The 20,387-nt window shown below is 47.3% G+C and overlaps 1 protein-coding gene across 3 annotated transcripts in view; it reads left to right on the top strand.

Moving 5' to 3' along the window:
• The window catches only part of RSPRY1 (ring finger and SPRY domain containing 1), a 69,542-nt gene that overhangs the window by 28,220 nt on the left and 20,935 nt on the right, over positions 1–20,387 (top strand). For all 3 annotated transcript variants that reach the window (XM_068260694.1, XM_068260696.1, XM_068260695.1), the window contains exons 5-10: positions 3,014–3,140; positions 6,729–6,787; positions 16,620–16,686; positions 16,773–16,904; positions 18,089–18,204; positions 19,518–19,661. In XM_068260694.1, the coding sequence (XP_068116795.1) occupies positions 3,014–3,140; positions 6,729–6,787; positions 16,620–16,686; positions 16,773–16,904; positions 18,089–18,204; positions 19,518–19,661 (645 nt within the window). The remainder of the gene's footprint in view (positions 1–3,013; positions 3,141–6,728; positions 6,788–16,619; positions 16,687–16,772; positions 16,905–18,088; positions 18,205–19,517; positions 19,662–20,387) is intronic.

Genomic DNA, 20,387 nt, shown 5'->3' with positions numbered 1-20,387 from the left:
CATCCTCCAGGATGGATATATACATGAGATAGATGGCTCCTCCCCCAAGGAAACTCACCAAATACAAAAATTTGCATAAAGCTGCCTCCTCCACCTCAGCCATCAGTTTTGCTGTGTTTCCCACGTAGGGAACACCCGATACAGACATTTCGTACCTGGTTCCTTTTCCTCTTCCCCTGATAGCTCCTGGAGGCCTGCGGGTGAGCTAGCTTTGGGGCAGCTGTGCATCAAAGGTAGGCACCTTGGTAGCCGCGTTCGCCTGCGGCTCGGGTGGAGATTGGAGGCGAAGGCCAGTAATTCAGCATCCGCATGGCGTCTTGCCGACACGCAGAATTAAGGGAACGATAGCAGAGGTTGTGTTCCATGTGACCGGAAGTACGCAATCAATGCGTACTACTTCTGCATCCTCACGTCAGACCCGCCTCATAGGCAGTAGCACGGCAGTGTTCAAACACCATTACAGGTTTCAGCTATCAGGAACACAGTCGGAGGATGGAGCAGTCTGGTAGTTCCTCCGGGGATGGCTGCAAACTCGTAGCAGATTCAGCAGAGCAGGTATGTCTGATTATCTCTGCTGAATACTTGCTACGTTGGGGCAGCGGTTTCGTAGGACATTCATGGCTCTGATAGCTATTTGATTGCTATGTCTCTACTAGCTGTTCCTAGTGGGTTTATTTCTCTGGCATGACATTATATAATTTTTTCTATGCAGAGAGAAATTGGATTATGGGATGTTTGTTTGTTTTGCAGGCAAAGATGCTCAATATGGGAAGCTAAACTTTCAGCTTCTTGGTCAAAATCTCTTATGCCAAAAGTGTGTTGCTAAAAATAAACCTGATCCCTCTATTGCCATGTTATATTTTATGGAATCTATGAGCCCTTCGCACTGTTATGTCAGCCAGTACTCGGCTCTTACCTCCTATCCCTTCCACTTCACAATCCTCTAACCTGCAGATACTTCTGTTATAATGCAGGAGCCCCCTTAGACAGGATCCTCATCTGGTGTTCAATCTGAGTTTCAGACTTATGCAGTTTCTTCTTCAGCAGACGTCGGCTATACTATCTAAAAAAAACCCTGCATATATAAGTGGATAAATACTTGCTCTACGTATATAACATATGTATTGCACTGTCCACATTTTGATTTCAGTAAGTTTTATATAGTAAATAAAGAAAAATCTGTTTCAGGCATTTGCCGTTTTGGAATCCCTGTGTCTGAAGCCAATCCTGATGTCATTTCCTCCCTTACTCTTGGAGAAGGGCAGCCAATGCAAACACAGACAGTCTTCAGACACTCCCACCCAGCTCTGCAATAGAAAGTGCATTGTCATTGTGTGCCACTGTAGCTTGAGTAGCATGAGAAATTTTGGCCAAGCAGAGAGGAACAGAGGTGTGGGAGGGATAATAGGAGGGAAAGAGGCTTCAGCCAATCAGGCTGCATTAGTTAAAACTGAGGGGATAGTAAACAGGCAAAAAAGACAACCCAGCATGCCTTGCAACTTCCTTTGTGCAGCAATGTACCAAATAAGAGTCAGGAAAACTGGGGAATGACCTTTTATAAACAAGAAAAGTAATAGTGATTTTTAACTTTTGGATTGCCTGGTTAGCATCATTATTACTTGTTTACCAGATAAAAATAAAGAATTTATTTTTTATTTTATGCCTGACAGTTACTCTTTTTAAAAAGATTGAAAATGCCAGTTCCTTGTTGCCCTGGGCAGCAGCAGTACGGGATTGAGGCTCTTCATGGCTCTTTACTGCATCGCCCAACACAAAGCTTGCAGCTCCAGCAATGACAAGATCGATGCTGAAATCTAGCCTAATAGGTACAGAGTGGTAGAATAGGTTATCCATTATTTACCTGATCTACCACTAATTGAATAGTCTATGGCCACAGTGTACCGAGATGAGCCCAAAAACTTTTTTTTTTTTTTTGGGCTTTTTTCAGGTTTACTGAACTCTAAGGGGTATGAAGCTGCCATATGTATTTCCTTTTAAAGAATACCAGTTGCCTGGCTGTCCTGATGATCACTTAGGCGTCAGTAGTGTCTGAATCACACAAAGAAAGAAGATCACTGGGTCTCCACCTGGATTTTGCAATTATAGCTTTGGCTTTATTAGCACCATAGTGGCAGACAACACGAGTTTTCGGCCGGACGGCCTTTGTCACTTGATAAAGGCAGTCCGGCCGAAACGTCGTGTTGTCTGCTACTATGGTGCTAATAAAGCCAAAGCTATAATTGTAAAATCCAGGTGGAGACCCAGTGATCTTCTTTCTTTGTGCATTGTCTTCCCTCACCTTTGGTGGATCGGGGTGCTACACTGGTCGACTCCCTGGTACCAAAAGTTTGCGGTTGAGCCTGGGGACTACTGCTTTTTCTTCAGGGTGTCTGAATCACACACCTGCCCTGAAACAAGCATGCGGCTAAGGCCTGGGACCGCCTGGCAACGCTTTTCAAAGTGTTTGTGATTTGTAAAGGTCTTCCTAATGCAATGCTATGGGGGAATTAAAAAAAAAAATCACATCCCTAAAGTGGAATCACACCCATAGCATTACATTAGCAACAGCTTTTCAAATCCCAAACGCTTAGAAAAGCGCTGCTGGTGGGTTCCAGGCCAAATACAGACCGTATTCAGTCAGAAGCCTCTGATGTGCATGCTTATTCAGGGGCTTCGGCTAAAAGCATTAGAGGTAGAGGATCAGCAGGACAGCCAGGCAACTGGTATGGTTTAAAAGGAAATTAACATGGCAGCCTCCATATCGCTCAGTTCTGATGTGCTTTAAGCTCCAATTTACTTGAAAGAAAAAGGTTAAAACTGATTTCTGGGCTCTTTTGTAATACCAGCAATGTTGATCATGATCCTCTATCAAAGTAATTTTAAGCCGGGCTTGCCGGAATTCTTGGTGATCTCTTCAGAGCCCCCAATCAGAAAGCAATGGTTGCACAAGCTGAATGTGTGTGGAGAGGAATCCTGTCTATAGACAAGCTTTGATCAGGTGAATGTTTTGTAGGATGCCCTTCAGAAGCTGACTGAGAAATTAAACCTCAGCGGGACCACAGCAATTCAGGATTCGGGTAACCCTGCCAAACACCGCAACACAACCGCAGTATTGGGCTGCCTGGCAGAGAAGCTGGCAGGTGAGTACTTGCTTATGTTTCTGTCAAACGCAATGTAGTGCATTATCAGAGATAGAGATGGTCCATGGGATATTTATTTTTCCGACTTGCATGCACATTTAGGGCTAGTTCAGAATCAGAATCATTTATATCGCCAAATACAAAGGAGTTGTACTCAGAATTGGATTTGGTTCATACAGGTTCTGGAAGAGGGGGTTGGATGGTGAGAGTAAGGCGGAAAATGTCCAACAGCTAAGAGCTGAGGCTGGCATACTACAATGCCACAGGTCACACTTGGCAATCATCTGTTATCCCCAAGGAGACATTGAAGGTCGTGGGGAGGGTATTGGGGAGACAGAGGAAGATGAAGGTTCAGCAGTGATGGCCTAGTTCTTCATAAAAGACACTGACAGTGCTGCCCAAGGCTGCTGAGGATCCTGATTGCTGACATCTGGCAGTGCTGGCCAAGGTTTTCCAGTTCAAAAGGTGCAGTATTGTTCATTTCTGTGGTGTGTCTCGACTCCTGGGCAGCATTCAGCAGCACTGGTCAAGATATTCTGTCTGTCTAAGAAGCATCCGCGTGCGGCAGCCCTTAATTCCGGATTATGTTGTGTATGATGTGAGAGCACACTAACGTTCGATGCAGTACATCTACAGATGTGGAATACAATGAAACCTAAACTGAGAGCAGTATGAAGGGGGCCGCTGCTTGCTCCGTTTTGTACTAGTCTGATTGTGCTGATGCGTGTAAAGCAGTCTGACTCACTGACCCAGAACCAGTATGCAGATCAAGTGTTCTGACTTCACTGGTTGCGTGCTTACAATAAAGATACGAAAATCTGTATTCCTCTCATGTCTTTTTTTTTGGCTTCCTTTAAATAAACTGCTGCCTGCTAAGAAAGAAGCCTTTCATTTATTTATTTTTTACTATCAACCTTGTAACGCCTTTTAGCATGTGTTTTGTGTATCAGTCACATTTCTTACTTTATCTAAGCTACCAGTCACATGCTTATACAGAAACTGCTCTACGGGGTGTTTGCATTGTAAGATTTGTTGCTGTAGCCTTCAAAGAGTAAAATAAATTGTAGTAAGCCTAACTGGTACACTGAGCACAGTCTTACCACCTCAGCTGTGCTGCTTGATACAGACTTCCAGGCATACAGCCTCCTTCCAATAATGATTTGACCCTAGCCATACTGTCCATTCTCCATCTTCTGGTGGCCATGTGCATTCCTATGCTGGCCACACCTTTTCCTCTTTCCCGTGCTGCTGTGCTCCTTTTTCTGGAGACCATGTGCACTCCTATGCTATTTCCTTCCCTCTGGTGGCCATGCCTCTTCCTGTGCTTGCTGTTCCCCTTTCTGTGCTTCCTCTGGTGGCCATATGCATTCCGGTGCTGGCCACACCTTTTTCTCTTTCCTGTGCTGTGCTGGCTGCCCCCCCCCCCCCCCACCACTCTTGTGCCACACTGGCTGTTCCCCCTGCCTTGTCGCGCTGGCTGTTCCCCCTGCCTTGTCGCGCTGGCTGTTCCCCCTGCCTTGTCGCGCTGGCTGTTCCTCCTGCCTTGTCGCGCTGGCTGTTCCCCCTGCCTTGTCGCGCTGGCTGTTCCCCCTGCCTTGTCGCGCTGGCTGTTCCCCCTGCCTTGTCGCGCTGGCTGTTCCCCCTGCCTTGTCGCGCTGGCTGTTCCCCCTGCCTTGTCGCGCTGGCTGTTCCCCCTGCCTTGCCGCGCTGGCTGTTCCCCCTGCCTTGCCGCGCTGGCTGTTCCCCCTGCCTTGCCGCGCTGGCTGTTCCCCCTGCCTTGCCGCGCTGGCTGTTCCCCCTGCCTTGCCGCGCTGGCTGTTCCCCCTCCCTTGCCGCGCTGGCTGTTCCCCCTCCCTTGCCGCGCTGGCTGTCCCCCCTCCCTTGCCGCGCTGGCTGTCCCCCCTCCCTTGCCGCGCTGGCTGTCCCCCCTCCCTTGCCGCGCTGGCTGTCCCCCCTCCCTTGGCGCGCTGGCTGTCCCCCCTCCCTTGGCGCGCTGGCTGTCCCCCCTCCCTTGGCGCGCTGGCTGTCCCCCCTCCCTTGGCGCGCTGGCTGTCCCCCCTCCCTTGGCGCGCTGGCTGTCCCCCCTCCCTTGGCGCGCTGGCTGTCCCCCCTCCCTTGGCGCGCTGGCTGTCCCCCCCTCCCTTGGCGCGCTGGCTGTCCCCCCCTCCCTTGGCGCGCTGGCTGTCCCCCCCTGCCTTGGCGCGCTGGCTGTTCCCCCCTGCCTTGGCGCGCTGGCTGTTCCCCCCTGCCTTGGCGCGCTGGTTGTTCCCCCCTGCCTTGGCGCGCTGGCTGTTCCCCCCTGCCTTGGCGCGCTGGCTGTTCCCCCCTGCCTTGGCGCGCTGGCTGTTCCCCCCTGCCTTGGCGCGCTGGCTGTTCCCCCCTGCCTTGGCGCGCTGGCTGTTCCCCCTGCCTTGGCGCGCTGGCTGTTCCCCCTGCCTTGGCGCGCTGGCTGTTCCCCCTGCCTTGGCGCGCTGGCTGTTCCCCCTGCCTTGGCGCGCTGGCTGTCCGCCCTGCCTTGGCGCGCTGGCTGTCCCCCCTGCCTTGGCGCGCTGGCTGTCCCCCCTGCCTTGGCGCGCTGGCTGTCCCCCCTGCCTTGGCGCGCCGGCTGTCCCCCCTGCCTTGGCGCGCCGGCTGTCCCCCCCTGCCTTGTCGCGCCGGCTGTCCCCCCTGCCTTGTCGCGCCGGCTGTCCCCCCTGCCTTGTCGCGCCGGCTGTCCCCCCCCCCTGCCTTGTCGCGCCGGCTGTCCCCCTCCCTGCCTTGTCGCGCCGGCTGTCCCCCCTGCCTTGTCGCGCCGGCTGTCCCCCCTGCCTTGTCGCGCCGGCTGTCCCCCCTGCCTTGTCGCGCCGGCTGTCCCCCCTGCCTTGTCGCGCCGGCTGTCCCCCCTGCCTTGTCGCGCCGGCTGTCCCCCCTGCCTTGTCGCGCCGGCTGTCCCCCCGCCTTGGCGCGCCGGCTGTCCCCCCCGCCTTGGCGCGCCGGCTGTCCCCCCCTGCCTTGGCGTGCCGGCTGTCCCCCCTCCCTTGGCGCGCCGGCTGTCCCCCCTCCCTTGGCGCGCCGGCTGTCCCCCCTCCCTTGGCGTGCCGGCTGTCCCCCCTCCCTTGGCGCGCCGGCTGTCCCCCCTCCCTTGGCGCGCCGGCTGTCCCCCCTCCCTTGGCGCGCCGGCTGTCCCCCCTGCCTTGGCGCGCCGGCTGTCCCCCCTGCCTTGTCGCGCCGGCTGTCCCCCCTGCCTTGTCGCGCCGGCTGTCCCCCCTGCCTTGTCGCGCCGGCTGTCCCCCCTGCCTTGTCGCGCCGGCTGTCCCCCCTGCCTTGGCGCGCCGGCTGTCCCCCCTCCCTTGGCGCGCCGGCTGTCCCCCCTCCCTTGGCGCGCCGGCTGTCCCCCCTCCCTTGGCGCGCCGGCTGTCCCCCCCCCCCCCCCCCCCCCCCTCCCTTGCTGCAGTGGCTATGCCTCTTTCTGTGCTGGCCGTGTCATAAACTGGTCTTTCCACCAGGTTCTCCTGATATCAAGTCTAGATAGAAGTAAATGAGTTTAAGTTGTTATACAGCCTTTATCATTTTTTATTTCTTTCTGACATATTGCATGTTTTGTTCCAGGACCTGCCAGCATTTCTTTATTGAGCCCAGGGATCTTGGAATATTTATTAGAAAGTTTGGTAAGTTTTTAGCCTGAGGTAACATGTTATATTTCATCCGTTTTCTGTGTTCTAGTAGTTTTTTTTTTTTTTTTTTTGCTGTATATCTGTAAAGCTAGGTATGGGAATGAGATTCTAAAAGCTGGATCAGCATCTCTGCTCTAAGTTCACGCTGTAGACTTCTGTCACCTGAAAACAGTCCACCTTGATTGCCTTGGGTGACAGATCTTGAGTAGTCCAAGTCCAAATGCTGTACATTCACTTGGCTATGCAGAGCAGCATGTTCTATCTATCCTATAGGGGAAAAAAAGAGAAGACTGAAAGCAACTAGCAGCTAGAGACACGAGTACTGCTCTTAAATAATTCAGCCATTTTTTAGGATCATTCAGTTTTAAGCCCATCTATAGTATAAAAAAAAAAAAAAAAAAAAAAAAGCAACCCCGAACTGAAAAATAAACATATTCGATAACTCACTGTATGTGTAGGCATACATTTGAAATCGGCGCAGGAAGACTTGGGCACAGGAGACAGCCGGTATATGGCTGATCCTGCTTCTGCACAAGTCCCGGCCGTGTTAATTACTATTCCCCCCTCCAGGCTGCCATGGGTGGTGGGGAATGATATAATTCTGCTTCCAGCGATTGCTGGAGGCCGAATTATTGTGTTTTAAAAGCAACTTTGCCTCCGTCTTCTGACGACGCCGACGTTACTCACTGAGTGCTGCTGCAGATGTGATTCCTATAATAGTCTATGGTGGCGCTGGCTGCGCCCAAATCTAGCTGCGATGAAAAGCACTGCTCCGATGTGTAGTACCAATGATAAACACTAGTAAGATAGAATAGAGTCCTTTTTATCAGTTTAAAGGCTTCATTTGTAAGACTGAATTCTATCAGCTCAGGTACCCTTTAACTTATATTCATTGTGATATAGAAGTCCCCCATGTGCTTTTATCACATGCAAATCTTAAAGGACAACTATCAAAGTTAACTTAAATTCTAATGCTACATATATTTTCAGTAATTACTAGTAAACCGCTATACAAAGGCTTTTTTTTTTTTTCCATCTTTTCATTTTTATGTAAAGAAAATATGACATTCACAGAGAACAGTTTTCACAGGGCGTATTACTATGGAGCATATAGAAACAGTCCTCACTAGCAGTAAAACTGTTACTGGAAACTCTTCAGAGTGATAGAAATCAAATATAGCTTCAAATAGTGTGTACATAACTGATCAGCTGCTGCTCTGTTTGTGTGTCACACACACACACACACACACACACACACACACACACACACACACACACACACACACACACACACACACACACACACACACACACACACACACACACACACACACACACACACACACACACGTAGAACGCTTTTCTCCCATAGGACTCAAAGCGCATAAGCATGGCTCAGACCATTGTGGTACAGAGGAAGAATTTTATAAGTCTGGAAATGCCAGGCTAAACAGGTGGCTTTTCAGTCTGGATTTGAATAGCTCCAGGGATGGTGCTGTCTTTACTGGGTGTGGCAGGGAGTTCCAAAGAGTAGGGGCAGCATGACAGAAGGCTCTATCTCCAGATTTTTTGAGGTGCACTCTGGGAGTGACCAAGTTTATAGAACTAGCTGATCTGAGGTTGTGAGAGGTGTGGTGCAGCTTCAGCAAGTCCTTCACACACACACACACACACACACACACACACACACACACACACACACACACACACACACACACACACACACACACACACACACACACACACACACACACACACACACACACACACACACACACACACACACACACACACACACACACACACACACACACACACACACACACACACACACACACACACACACACACACCCTTCCTCCTCATCAGATCCCTTTCTGTATCTAAAAATCCCTCAGCTGTTTCTCATATGATCTGTCAGAAAGCAGTGCGTGTGTAAGCAGGGCAGAAACATACAGTTAATTATTCCTCCGCTAATAGTGACAGAGAAGTGAAACCTATCTACATGGTACAGCTATGCTTCCCCCCCCCCCCCCCGTTGTCGACACAAGTTGCTACAACAGTTTATAAACAAAACATTGTTTTCACACAGGCTGTGCTGAGAGACCTCTGAAAAGCTTTTTAGTGTTGCTGGCTAAAAGCTCTATAGGTTTGTGGGGTTTACAGAAGCACAGTTTCTTTGATAGTTGTTCTTTAAAGTTACATACTTTCTTTAGTTTGGGAAGCCTCTCCAAGGGCTTCCACAACCCTCCATGACCTTTCTGCTTCCAGTCGGGACCAAGTTTATCTTCGTGGTCGCACTCCCCTCCTTGTACGAGTGCTTCTGCATTGTGCAGGTGCCAGTGGGCTTGTGCCTGGGCAACTGCGTGCTACTGCATAGTGTGGCCGCTCTTATACACTGAAGGAAGCGCATCCGCGAGGGTCCCAATGCAGGGCATGAGGAGCATAGGAAGACTGAGGACCCCTCTGGGCCATCCAGAGGCTTCCTCCTTCTGAGGTTAGTAATCAGCATTAATACACACTGTGATATGTGTACCGCATGTTAGGAACCCCGGGTTCAGATTATTGTAGCTAATGTTACAGATGACATTCTCCACACTTTTGTGGCTAACATGCACATTGTTTTCAGCCAGCAACTGAAGTTCCCCTCTCTGTATGTAGCTTGTAATTTAGCCTTAGTGCACACAGGGCGAAAATGAGCTCATTGGTTTAGTCATGGTAGGAGCTGCACATAGGTCAGCTCAGTGGAAGTACAGTAAGCTGATTCACCACAACTCGATGCTGAAATGAACGCCCTTACATTTTTATGGAAAGCAAAGCTTCCAGCTGCACATACTTGCTCATATTACAGTCATACAGCACTCACCGGGTGACACTGCATGCCATAGCCGTATGCTTCAGCCATTTGTCAGGAATGTATGTGTACTACCTGCATTACACACCCTTTCATGTATCTTTAGTCTGAGCACCTCCATACAAGGGATATATAAATCATCCCATAGTAAAATAAACAGGGATGTCCATTTTCCTGCCAGGATGGAATTCTGCATGTCAAGGAATAGGGGAGATTACGGTCTTTCCTGAGCTCTGCTGGGAATGGTTATGTATTCAAGCACATAGGGCTGGTTCACACTGTGAGTGATTCAGTTCTGTTTGCTGTTTGCCAGTGATTGGCAAAGCAGTAGAGCGGTGTCACCCAATGAGAAGGTTCTCACTGCAGTGTTTTGATTTTGAGATTAAAACGCACACTGCTTTAAAAACCCCTCTGAAATTCGCTTTGCAAAATCACAATTGCTTGGCACTTATCGATTGGGTTTTATAGTGAGAACTAGGCCTTACCCTACTTGTTGGAATCTGTCCGCTCGTGTGCTGCCACATTGCTCCTCCTTCCTTCTCCACTGAACAGTACACACAGTGCCCTAATGATTGAGCAATGATTATAAAGGGTGACAGCTATGGAGTGTATGTACAAGCCTTTTATGGAAAATACATGCAATGTGGTATCTAGACCCTCTGCGTCAGTCCTATTTACACAACCAGAAATTATTTCCTCCGTGAAATATTTGACACTTGGGCTGTGACAGATGACTAATGCTGGATACACACCATGCGTTTCCGCGTTCGATGCGGCCGTCGATACGCGTCGATTCGATTATTTCCGACATGTCTGATTCAAGCTTCGATGGATCGTTAGGTCGATTTGCCATACTTTACATGGCATTCGACCTAAAAATCATCGAAATTCGTTCGGAAATGTTCGAAAATAATCGAATTGACGCGTATCGACGGCTGCGTGCGACGCGGAAACTCATGGTGTGTATCCAGCATAAGGGCTTGGTTTTCCTACCAGGGTACATCTGCCTAGAGCTTACCTATATAATCCAATCACAGTATTCTAAATCTGTTGGCCCTCATACTACATGGAAGTAGTTAAATTGGGCAATCAAAATTGGATGTCAGTATATACCCAAAGCCTTAAAGCATTAAAACATACCTGAAGTGACATGATGTGATAAGCGTATGTACAGTACATAAGTGTCTGAAGTCACTTTGTTTTCCAGTACAGCAAGAGTTAAAAAACTTGAGTGGTTTAAAAAATGCAAAAGAGCTTGTAGAACAGCTTGTCTAATACACTGGGGTAAATCTAAACTAAAACAGCTGAGAAATACTGTAGTAAGATAAGGCAGATAATGGGGTTTTAGTGCAGGAAAGTTCAAAAGGTCATTACTACTTTTTATCCACTTAATAAAGCAGGGTGTGGCTTCTAAGGAGCTACTGTTACAATCCGATGCAAAATGAAGCCATTAACCACTTCAGCACCACAGGGTTTTTTGCTTAAAAACCAGAGCAATTTTCACATTTCAGCGCTCCTCCCATTCATTCACCAATAACTTTATTGCTACTCATCAGATGTAAATGATCTATATCTTGTTTTTTTTGCCACAAATTATGCTTTGTGAGGGTGATATTTGCTTTTAGTAATTATGTTATTATCTGTGCATTTTAAATGGAAAAATGAGAAAAAAAAAAGAAAAAACACACTATTTCTCCATTTCCATCCACTATAATTTTCAAATAAACAATGTTACCATAGGTAAAACCCACACATTGTATTTGCTAATTTGTCCTGGTTATCTCAACATTTAAATAATGTTCCTAGTTCAATGTATGGCGATAATATATTAGTTTCTGATATGTGTTTTTTGTTTTCTCATTGTACTCTATCAGTAATTAAAAGCCCTTATCTTCATGATTAACAGTAATACACTCTCATGGCATACAGATTTTAAAAGCTAAGTCCCTAGGGTAACTATGTATTCTCTTTTCAATGCTGTCACTTTTGTTTTTTTTTACAAGTATTTATTTGGGGGTGCAGAGTACATGAAAATAACAGTTTTATTGCTTTTCATTCAGTTTTCCGGTAAAAACAATCACATGACTTAGCCCTCAGTTGTCAAACACCACAAAATCTATTCTCTCACTTGTCACGGTTAAAATGATACCCTATATACATAATCAGATAGCTTATTGGGCATACAACACACTGTTTACCACAAGTACGCCTATCTACTCCCCTGAGCTTCAGGTGAAGTTTTGTGGGGAGTAGATAAGCGTAGCAATGGATTCAAAGTGGTTAAACTGTAAATTAAAATATGAGACATTTTTATGTTACTAATATTTTATTTGTCATTGGTACTATACATAAAATTAATTATCAATATGTTTATTTTCTCTGCGGGTTCTTTTTAAGATGCTTCTAACTCCTGCAGGACTATACCAGACCTTTCTGGCTCATGCTGTGTTTATTACTCTATTGGTCTAGGCTGTTTCTTGCTGAGACTGTGCTGGCCCATGCCTGGAATCACATGTTGTTTGGAAGATCCTTGCATAGTCAGTGCAGGCCCAGGCTCATAGTCTGTTGTCCAGACACTGCAGGTTCATGCTCCAACAGCAGAACCTTGCTTAGATTTTGCCATGCCATGTTGAGTAGTTGGCAGCCTCATCCTAGGACAGGCATGGGCAAACTTGGCCCTCCAGCTGTTACGGAACTACAAGCCCCACAATGCATTTGCCTTTATGAGTAATGACTGTGGCTGTCAGACTCCTGCAGTGCATTGTGGGACTTGTAGTTCTGTAACAGCTGGAGGGCCAAGTTTGCCCATGCCTGTCCTAGGACCTTTCCAGCCTCGTGTGGGACACCATCAGTCATGCCAAGAGTCCACTGTAAGTTCCCAAGAATGTGCTGGCCTGTACTTAGTATCTGCCGAGTTACAGTGGGTTGCAAAAGTATTCGGCCCCCTTGAAGTTTTCCACATTTTGTCATATTACTGCCACAAACATGAATCAATGCCACGTGAAAGACCAACACCAAGTGGTGTACACATGAGAAGTGGAACGAAAATCATACATTATTCCAAACATTTTTTACAAATCAATAACTGCAAAGTGGGGTGTGCATAATTATTCGGCCCCCTTTGATCTGAGTGCAGTCAGTTGCCTATAGACATTGCCTGATGAGTGCTAATGACTAAATAGAGTGCACCTGTGTGTAATCTAATGTCAGTACAAATACAGTTGCTCTGTGAGGGCCTCAGAGGTTGTCTAAGAGAATATTGGGAGCAACAACACCGTGAAGTCCAAAGAACACACAAGACAGGTCAGGGATCAAGTTATTGAGAAATTTAAAGCAGGCTTAGGCTACAAAAAGATTTCCAAAGCCTTAAACATCCCAAGGAGCACTGTTCAAGTGATCATTCAGAAATGGAAGGAGTATGGCACAACTGTAAACCTACCAAGACAAGGCCAACCACCTAAACTCACAGGCCGAACAAGGAGAGCGCTGATCAGAAATGCAGTCAAGAGGCCCATGGTGACTCTGGACGAGCTGCAGAGATCTACAGCTCAGGTGGGAGACTCTGTCCATAGGACAACTATTAGTCATGCACTGTACAAAGTTGGCCTTTATGGAAGAGTGGCAAGAGGAAAGGCATTGTTAACAGAAAGCATAAGAAGTCCCGTTTGCAGTTTGTCACAAGCCATGTGCTCTGGTCAGATGAGACCAAAATGGAACTTTTTGGCCAAAATGCAAAACGCTATGTGTGGCAGAAAACGAACACTGCACATCACTCTGAACACACCATCCCCACTGTCAAATATGGTGGTGGCAGCATCATGCTCGGGGGTGCATCTCTTCAGCAGGGACAGGGAAGCTGGTCAGAGTTGATGGGAAGATGGATGGAGCCAAATACAGGGCAAACTTGGAAATAAACCTCTTGGAGACTGCAAAAGACTTGAGACTGGAGCGGAGGTTCACCTTCCAGCAGGACAATGACCCTAAACATAAAGCCAGGGCAACAATGGAATGGTTTAAAACAAAACCTATCTATGTGTTAGAATGGCCCAGTCAAAGTCCAGATCTAAATCCAATCGAGAATCTGTGGCAAGATCTGAAAACTGCTGTTCACAAACTCTGTCCATCTAATCTGACTGAGCTGAAGCTGTTTTGCAAAGAAGAATGGGCAAGGATTTCAGTCTCTAGATGTGCAAAGCTGGTAGAGACATACCCTAAAGCATGGGTCCCCAACCTGGGGGCCGCGGCCCCCTGGGGGTTCTTGGGCAGATTTCTGGGGGGCCGCGGCTTCTCCCTCTCCCCCCGCGGCCGCCGTTCCTGTTACCTTATGAGCGGGCGTCCGCTTCCTTCCTTATATTCCTCCAGCCGCGGCTCTCCTCTTCGCAGCATGTCGTATTACAGCAGGGCTTCCTGCGTGGCTGCTGTAAGGAGCCAAGGGAGCCGGGACAGCAGTTCCCATGGTAACGGTGATGCGTATCGCCGCTACAGGAAGCCACTACCCCGCCTCCTTCCCTTCTTTACAGCAGCCGCGCAGGAAGCGCTGCTGTAATACGACATGCTGCGAAGAGGAGAGCCGCGGCTGGAGGAATATAAGGAAGGAAGCGGACGCCCGCTCATAAGGTAACAGGAGCGGCGGCCACGGGGGAGAGGGCACCTCTGCTAGCTACGCTGGGGCAGCTATACTGGGGCAACTACTGGCTACACTGGGCTAACTGTACTGGGCTAACTGTACTGGGCTAACTGTACTTGCTACACTGGGCTAACTGTACTTGCTACACTGGGCTAACTGTACTTGCTACACTGGGCTAACTGTACTTGCTACACTGGGCTAACTGTACTTGCTACACTGGGCTAACTGTACTTGCTACACTGGGCTAACTGTACTTGCTATACTGGGGTAACTATACTTGCTACACTGGGCTAACTGTACTTGCTATACTGGGCTAACTGTACTTGCTATACTGGGCTAACTGTACTTGCGTTACTGGGCTAACTGTACTTGCTACACTGGGCTAACTGTACTTGCTATACTGGGCTAACTGTACTTGCTATACTGGGCTAACTGTACTTGCGTTACTGGGCTAACTGTACTTGCTACACTGGGCTAACTGTACTTGCTACACTGGGCTAACTGTACTTGCTATACTGGGCTAACTGTACTTGCGTTACTGGGCTAACTGTACTTGCTACACTGGGCTAACTGTACTTGCTATACTGGGCTAACTGTACTTGCTATACTGGGCTAACTGTACTTGCTACACTGGGGTAACTGTACTAGGTATACTGGGCTAACTGTACTTGCTATACTGGGGTAACTATACTTGCGTTACTGGGGTAACTATGCTTGCGTTACTGGGGTAACTATGCTTGCGTTACTGGGGTAACTATACTTGCTATACTGGGCTAACTGTACTTGCTATACTGGGCTAACTGTACTTGCTATACTGGGCTAACTGTACTTGCTACACTGGGGTAACTGTACTAGGTATACTGGGCTAACTGTACTTGCTATACTGGGGTAACTATACTTGCTATACTGAGCTAACTGTACTTGCTATACTGGGGTAACTGTACTTGCTATACTGGGGTAACTATACTTGCTATACTGGGCTAACTGTACTTGCTATACTGGGCTAATTGTACTTGCTATACTGGGCTAATTGTACTTGCTATACTGGGCTAACTGTACTTGCTATACTGGGGTAACTATACTTGCTATACTGGGGTAACTGTACTTGCTACACTGGAGTAACTGTACTAGGTATACTGGGGTAACTGTACTTGCTACACTGAGCTAACTGTACTTGCTATACTCGGCTAACTGTACTTGCTATACTCGGCTAACTGTACTTGCTATACTCGGCTAACTGTACTTGCTATACTGGGCTAACTGTACTTGCTACACTGGGGTAACTGTACTAGGTATACTGGGCTAACTGTACTTGCTATACTGGGGTAACTATACTAACTATATTAGGGTAACTATACTACCTAACTAACTATACTGAGGCAACTATAGTCCTTATACATGGGCAACTGTGTTAGCTACCTATACTGGGGGCAATACCTACTTACCTATATACTACACTCAAAATCAGGGAAAAGAGGGGGGGGGACTGCCACCGCCACTAACCAGCCTTCCCCCCCCCCCCCTCCCGGGGGCCTCAGAGAAAAGTTTGGTTGGGATAGTGGGCCCCGGGTTTAAAAAGGTTGGGGACCCCTGCCCTAAAAGACTGGCAGCTGTAATTACAGCAAAAGGTGGTTCTACAAAGTATTGACTCAGGGGGCCGAATAATTACACACACCCCACTTTGCAGTTATTTATTTGTAAAAAATGTTTGGAATGATGTATGATTTTCGATCCACTTCTCACATGTACACCACTTTGTGTTGGTCTTTCACGCGGAATTCCAATAAAATTGATGCATGTTTGTGGCAGCAATGTGACAAAATGTGGAAAACTTCAAGGGGGCCGAATACTTTTGCAACCCACTGTATGTGGGAACCTCTCTGACACGGCTGTGGTGTTAAGGGACGTACACACGCTGGATTTACGTAAACGACGGGGCGGCTGTTCTGCCGACAGTTTGCCTGTGTGTACAGTCTGTCAGGCAATTCCCGTCGTTTGCGGGAATCCAGCATGTGTACGCGCTTTTACGGTCCCAGAGGCTCTGGCAAATTTTGTGGGAACCTCCCTGACACTGCTTCGGCGTTACAGTCCCAGAGTCTCTGCCGGGTTATGTAGGAATCTCTGACACTGCTGTGGTGTTACATTCCCAGAGTCTCTCCTGGGTTATGTGGGAACCTCTCTGACACTGCTGTGGTGTTACAGTCCCAGAGTCTCTCCTGGGTTATGTGGGAACCTCTCTGACACCCTGATAACTGAACACAAATGTAGGAATCTGTATTGTCTACGTGTGCCTATATGCTGTATTTGCTTTTTGTGCTGATCTAACCAGTCTTGTGTTAATTGCAGAATTTCAGGTTCCACCCTATGGTCATTCTATTTGCACTTATTGCACTGGAGAAATTTTCACAAACAAGTAAGACTATAGTATTCTTTACCTCCAGATAGGCTTTCTCTATTGAAAAATATACCTGATACAAATGGTCAATGTCTCTGTTTCAGGTGAGAACAAAATGACTGTGTCAGCGTCTCAAATTAGTGACCGCCTCCTGTTACTGGAGACCTGGACGAATAATGGAGACTTCTTAAAGCGACAAGTTGGCTTCTGTGCCCAGTGGAGCTTAGACAACTTGTGTAAGTGTTTCTGGTAATGTTATACATCAGTCCTCTACTTACAAACAGGTTCCCTTCTGGGAGATTGTTTGCAAGTTTAATTTGTTTGTAAGTGGAGTCCTGTCTTAAACATGATGAAAGGTGGATAATCTACTTTCGGAAAACTCTGGATATGGAAATGCAGTAAAAACAGTGGGCCAGATGTGCCAACGCAATTACAACAATTTGTTCTTCTTATTCCCTACCTATTTGATCATTATTGTAATCTGCATGTGTTCTGAAAGTAAATTCTCTACTTACAAAATAAGACACTTGCACTAGTTTTGCATGATTTTCTAGAAATGTTGTACTGGTAGAACAGTGCAAAACCTGTGCAAATCTCTTGTAGAAATAAGAAGTGGTTGATACCATTTCTAAAACGCATGCAAAGCTGCCGCACTGGGGGATTGAACTGTGTGTGTCTGTCTGTCTGTCTGTCTGTCTGTCTGTCTGTGTGTGTGTGTGTGTGTGTGTGTGTGTGTGTGTGTGTGTGTGTGTGTGTGTGTGTGTGTTTTATTCCCCACATAACTGAATGAAAGTGTTTTTTTTTTTCTCTTTTGCGCATACACCAACTATACTGTAAGATTTTTTTATTTATTTTTAATGAGGCAGGAGTATCTGGACTGATTGACATTATTCAGTCCACCCTATCCTAACTGCTGCTGTTTTCCCATTAAAATACTATTGTGAGTCACCTCTTTCTGTGGTAAAGCTGCCACAGTACATCTTACCTCACTCAGAGCATTCTCTCACAGACTGCACCAATTCTGAGAATCCTACTTACAGTAACTCTTCCTGTTTAAGAAGGAAATTGCACCTTCTTAAAACGTCTGAGACAGTTCTGCATGATTTCTAGAAATCTCATAGAAATTTCCTCTCAGGCACTATTGATCGATATGGTTCAATGGTTTTTGTTGTTTTCGATGTGCTTTTACTACTGTCTGCTTATAAGAGTTTATACAATACTGTAACCTGCAACAACAAATATATGTGGTAACAAAAGCAGTGCCATATATTTTTTACATGAAGACATGTCTGTATGAAACGTTGTCACTTGAGTGGTTTGTAAGTAAGGGGCAGTCTGTAGTCAGGAAAATGGTGCCCCATGGATGGTCCCATGTTTGTTTCATATGTTGCATCTGAAACTGATTTTGCTTCTCTTTTAGTTTTAAAGGAAGGCAGGCAATTAACGTATGAGAAGGCCGACTTGACGCCAATCAATGCCATGCTTAATAGCAATGATGTGAGCGAATACCTCAAAATCTCTCCTTATGGATTAGAAGTAAGTGTTCTATTCAGGCATTCCGGTAGGCATTAGCTAAACTATGTTTTCACAAATGGTTGATATGAGTATAGTTTGCCAGTAAGACGCTAGATTCACCTAGATTGATTGATCAAGACACATAGAAATAAAAATGGGAAATGGTGGCGCAGGTGCCTGGTGGTCAAATGAAGCAAGAATGATTGCTTGCTCCAGGCATCTTCTTTGCTATTGCATCAGCATATTTGTACCCATTCTGATAAATCTCCAACTAAACGTTATCATGTTTTTCTGCCGTGTGGTCTGACTTATTTAATGCGGCCTATTTGAGGAAATACTTAGACTTCAATTAGTTGCACCTTTTCATGGGCCAGTGGCTGGTTTACTGTTTTGTACCAGCTCTTTCTGCAAATATTTACATTTTATTGTCATATTAATAGAACTTAGCAAGGTTATGGCAAATATTGCATTCTGAGGTCTGCTGACTGCTTGGCCAAGGCACTGCTGTCTGCTTGGCCAGGGTCATGCCTACTATATGCCCAGGGCACCGCCGACTGCATGGCCAGGGCACCACTGTCTGCTTGGCCAGGGTCATGCCTACTATATGCCCAGGGCACTGCCAACCACATGGCCAGGGCACCCCTGTCTGCTTGGCCAGGGTCATGCCTACTATATGCCCAGGGCACTGCCAACCACATGGCCAGGGCACCCCTGTCTGCTTGGCCAGGGTCCTGCCTACTATATGCCCAGGGCACCGCCGACTACATGGCCAGGGTGCCGCTTACTATATACTAGCACTATATGCCCATCTAGTGTTAAAAGTTAAAAATTCCTGTATGATTTGTATAGACCTAAACTGTGCTTTGGATTCACTTGTGAAAGCCGTTAGTTAGCAGATATATGAGGTATAAGTAGAAGTGCCCAGCCAAATAGTCAAAACTGTTCAAAGGCCCATTTACATTGGAAGTGTTTTAAAGTGCTAGCATTGACTGGCGCTCTTAGCAGGCGTTGAGCCATGATGGTGAATACATTAATTACCACATGGGCCCCCCTATGCTCCAGGATCCCATAGCAGCTGCTATGACTATTGCTACACCCCTGGATCTGTGCCTCACGAGGGGAGAGAGGACACTCCTAAAGCAATTTGTCCATCACAATTTCACAGTCTAAATAAAAAAAAAATTGATGGTAATCTACTGAGTTTGTCTGGCCACGTGGAAAGCAATACTGTGTGGCTGGGTATTTGTGGACAGCAATTTGTGTAGCTGAAAGGGACACTTGTACTGCAGTAGAGATTGTGTGTAACTGTGTGTGTTTTCCATCTTGTGTGGCAGGCTCGCTGTGACGCCTCATCATTTGAGAGTGTGCGCTGCACCTTCTGCGTAGACTCTGGCGTGTGGTACTATGAAGTAACAGTCATTACCTCTGGCGTAATGCAGATCGGCTGGGCCACAAAAGACAGCAAATTCCTCAATCACGTAAGTATTAAAAAAATGTTATAGGACGAGTGGGGAAGGTGAGCCTGTGCCTATTCCACACTAATGACTCAAACATAGATGTACGAAAATAGACACTGCATAGTTTGGTTGCACTCACAATGTTCAAGCAACGTGTCCTTGTTGAGATGTGGGGAGTCGCTGACAAACTGTACGAATGGGAGACAGTTCTCTAAAGTTATTGCAATCTCTGTAAACACTCTTCTTTCTGTTGTCCAGCACACCTGATATGATTGGGCAATGAAGAAAGATTGGCTACTTAAAACTAAATGAAAAGAGATCCATACAGTAGTGCTGCTTAAAGCACACCTTGGAACAAAACAAAACAAGGAGGAAAAAAAGTAAATTGGACATCATGTCACACAAAACTCCAAAAATGGGCTGGACAAAATTATTGGCACCCTTAAAGGGAACCAGAGGCCCAAGGAAAAAGATTCTATACATACCTGGGGCTTCCTCCAGCCCCATACGCACAGATCGCTCCCACGCCGCCGTCCTTTGCTGCCTGGATCCGCCGGTACCGGGTCCCGTCATGGCCGCAAGTCGGCCGGCAGACGCTGCCAATTGTCCGCATCACACGGGGCTCCCTCCATATACGTACGCGTGAGGCTGCTTACTGCGCAGCCGCATGTGTACGGGTATGGAGGGAGCCCCTGTGATGCGGACAATTGGCCGCGTCCGCCGGAAGTGACGGGACCGATACCGCCG

The sequence above is a fragment of the Hyperolius riggenbachi genome, chromosome 11 (genome assembly GCF_040937935.1).
Source record: "Hyperolius riggenbachi isolate aHypRig1 chromosome 11, aHypRig1.pri, whole genome shotgun sequence".
NCBI classification, from domain to species: domain Eukaryota; kingdom Metazoa; phylum Chordata; class Amphibia; order Anura; family Hyperoliidae; genus Hyperolius; species Hyperolius riggenbachi.
Note: the sequence above shows the minus strand (reverse complement) of the source record. Positions and strands in the feature narration are given on the sequence as shown.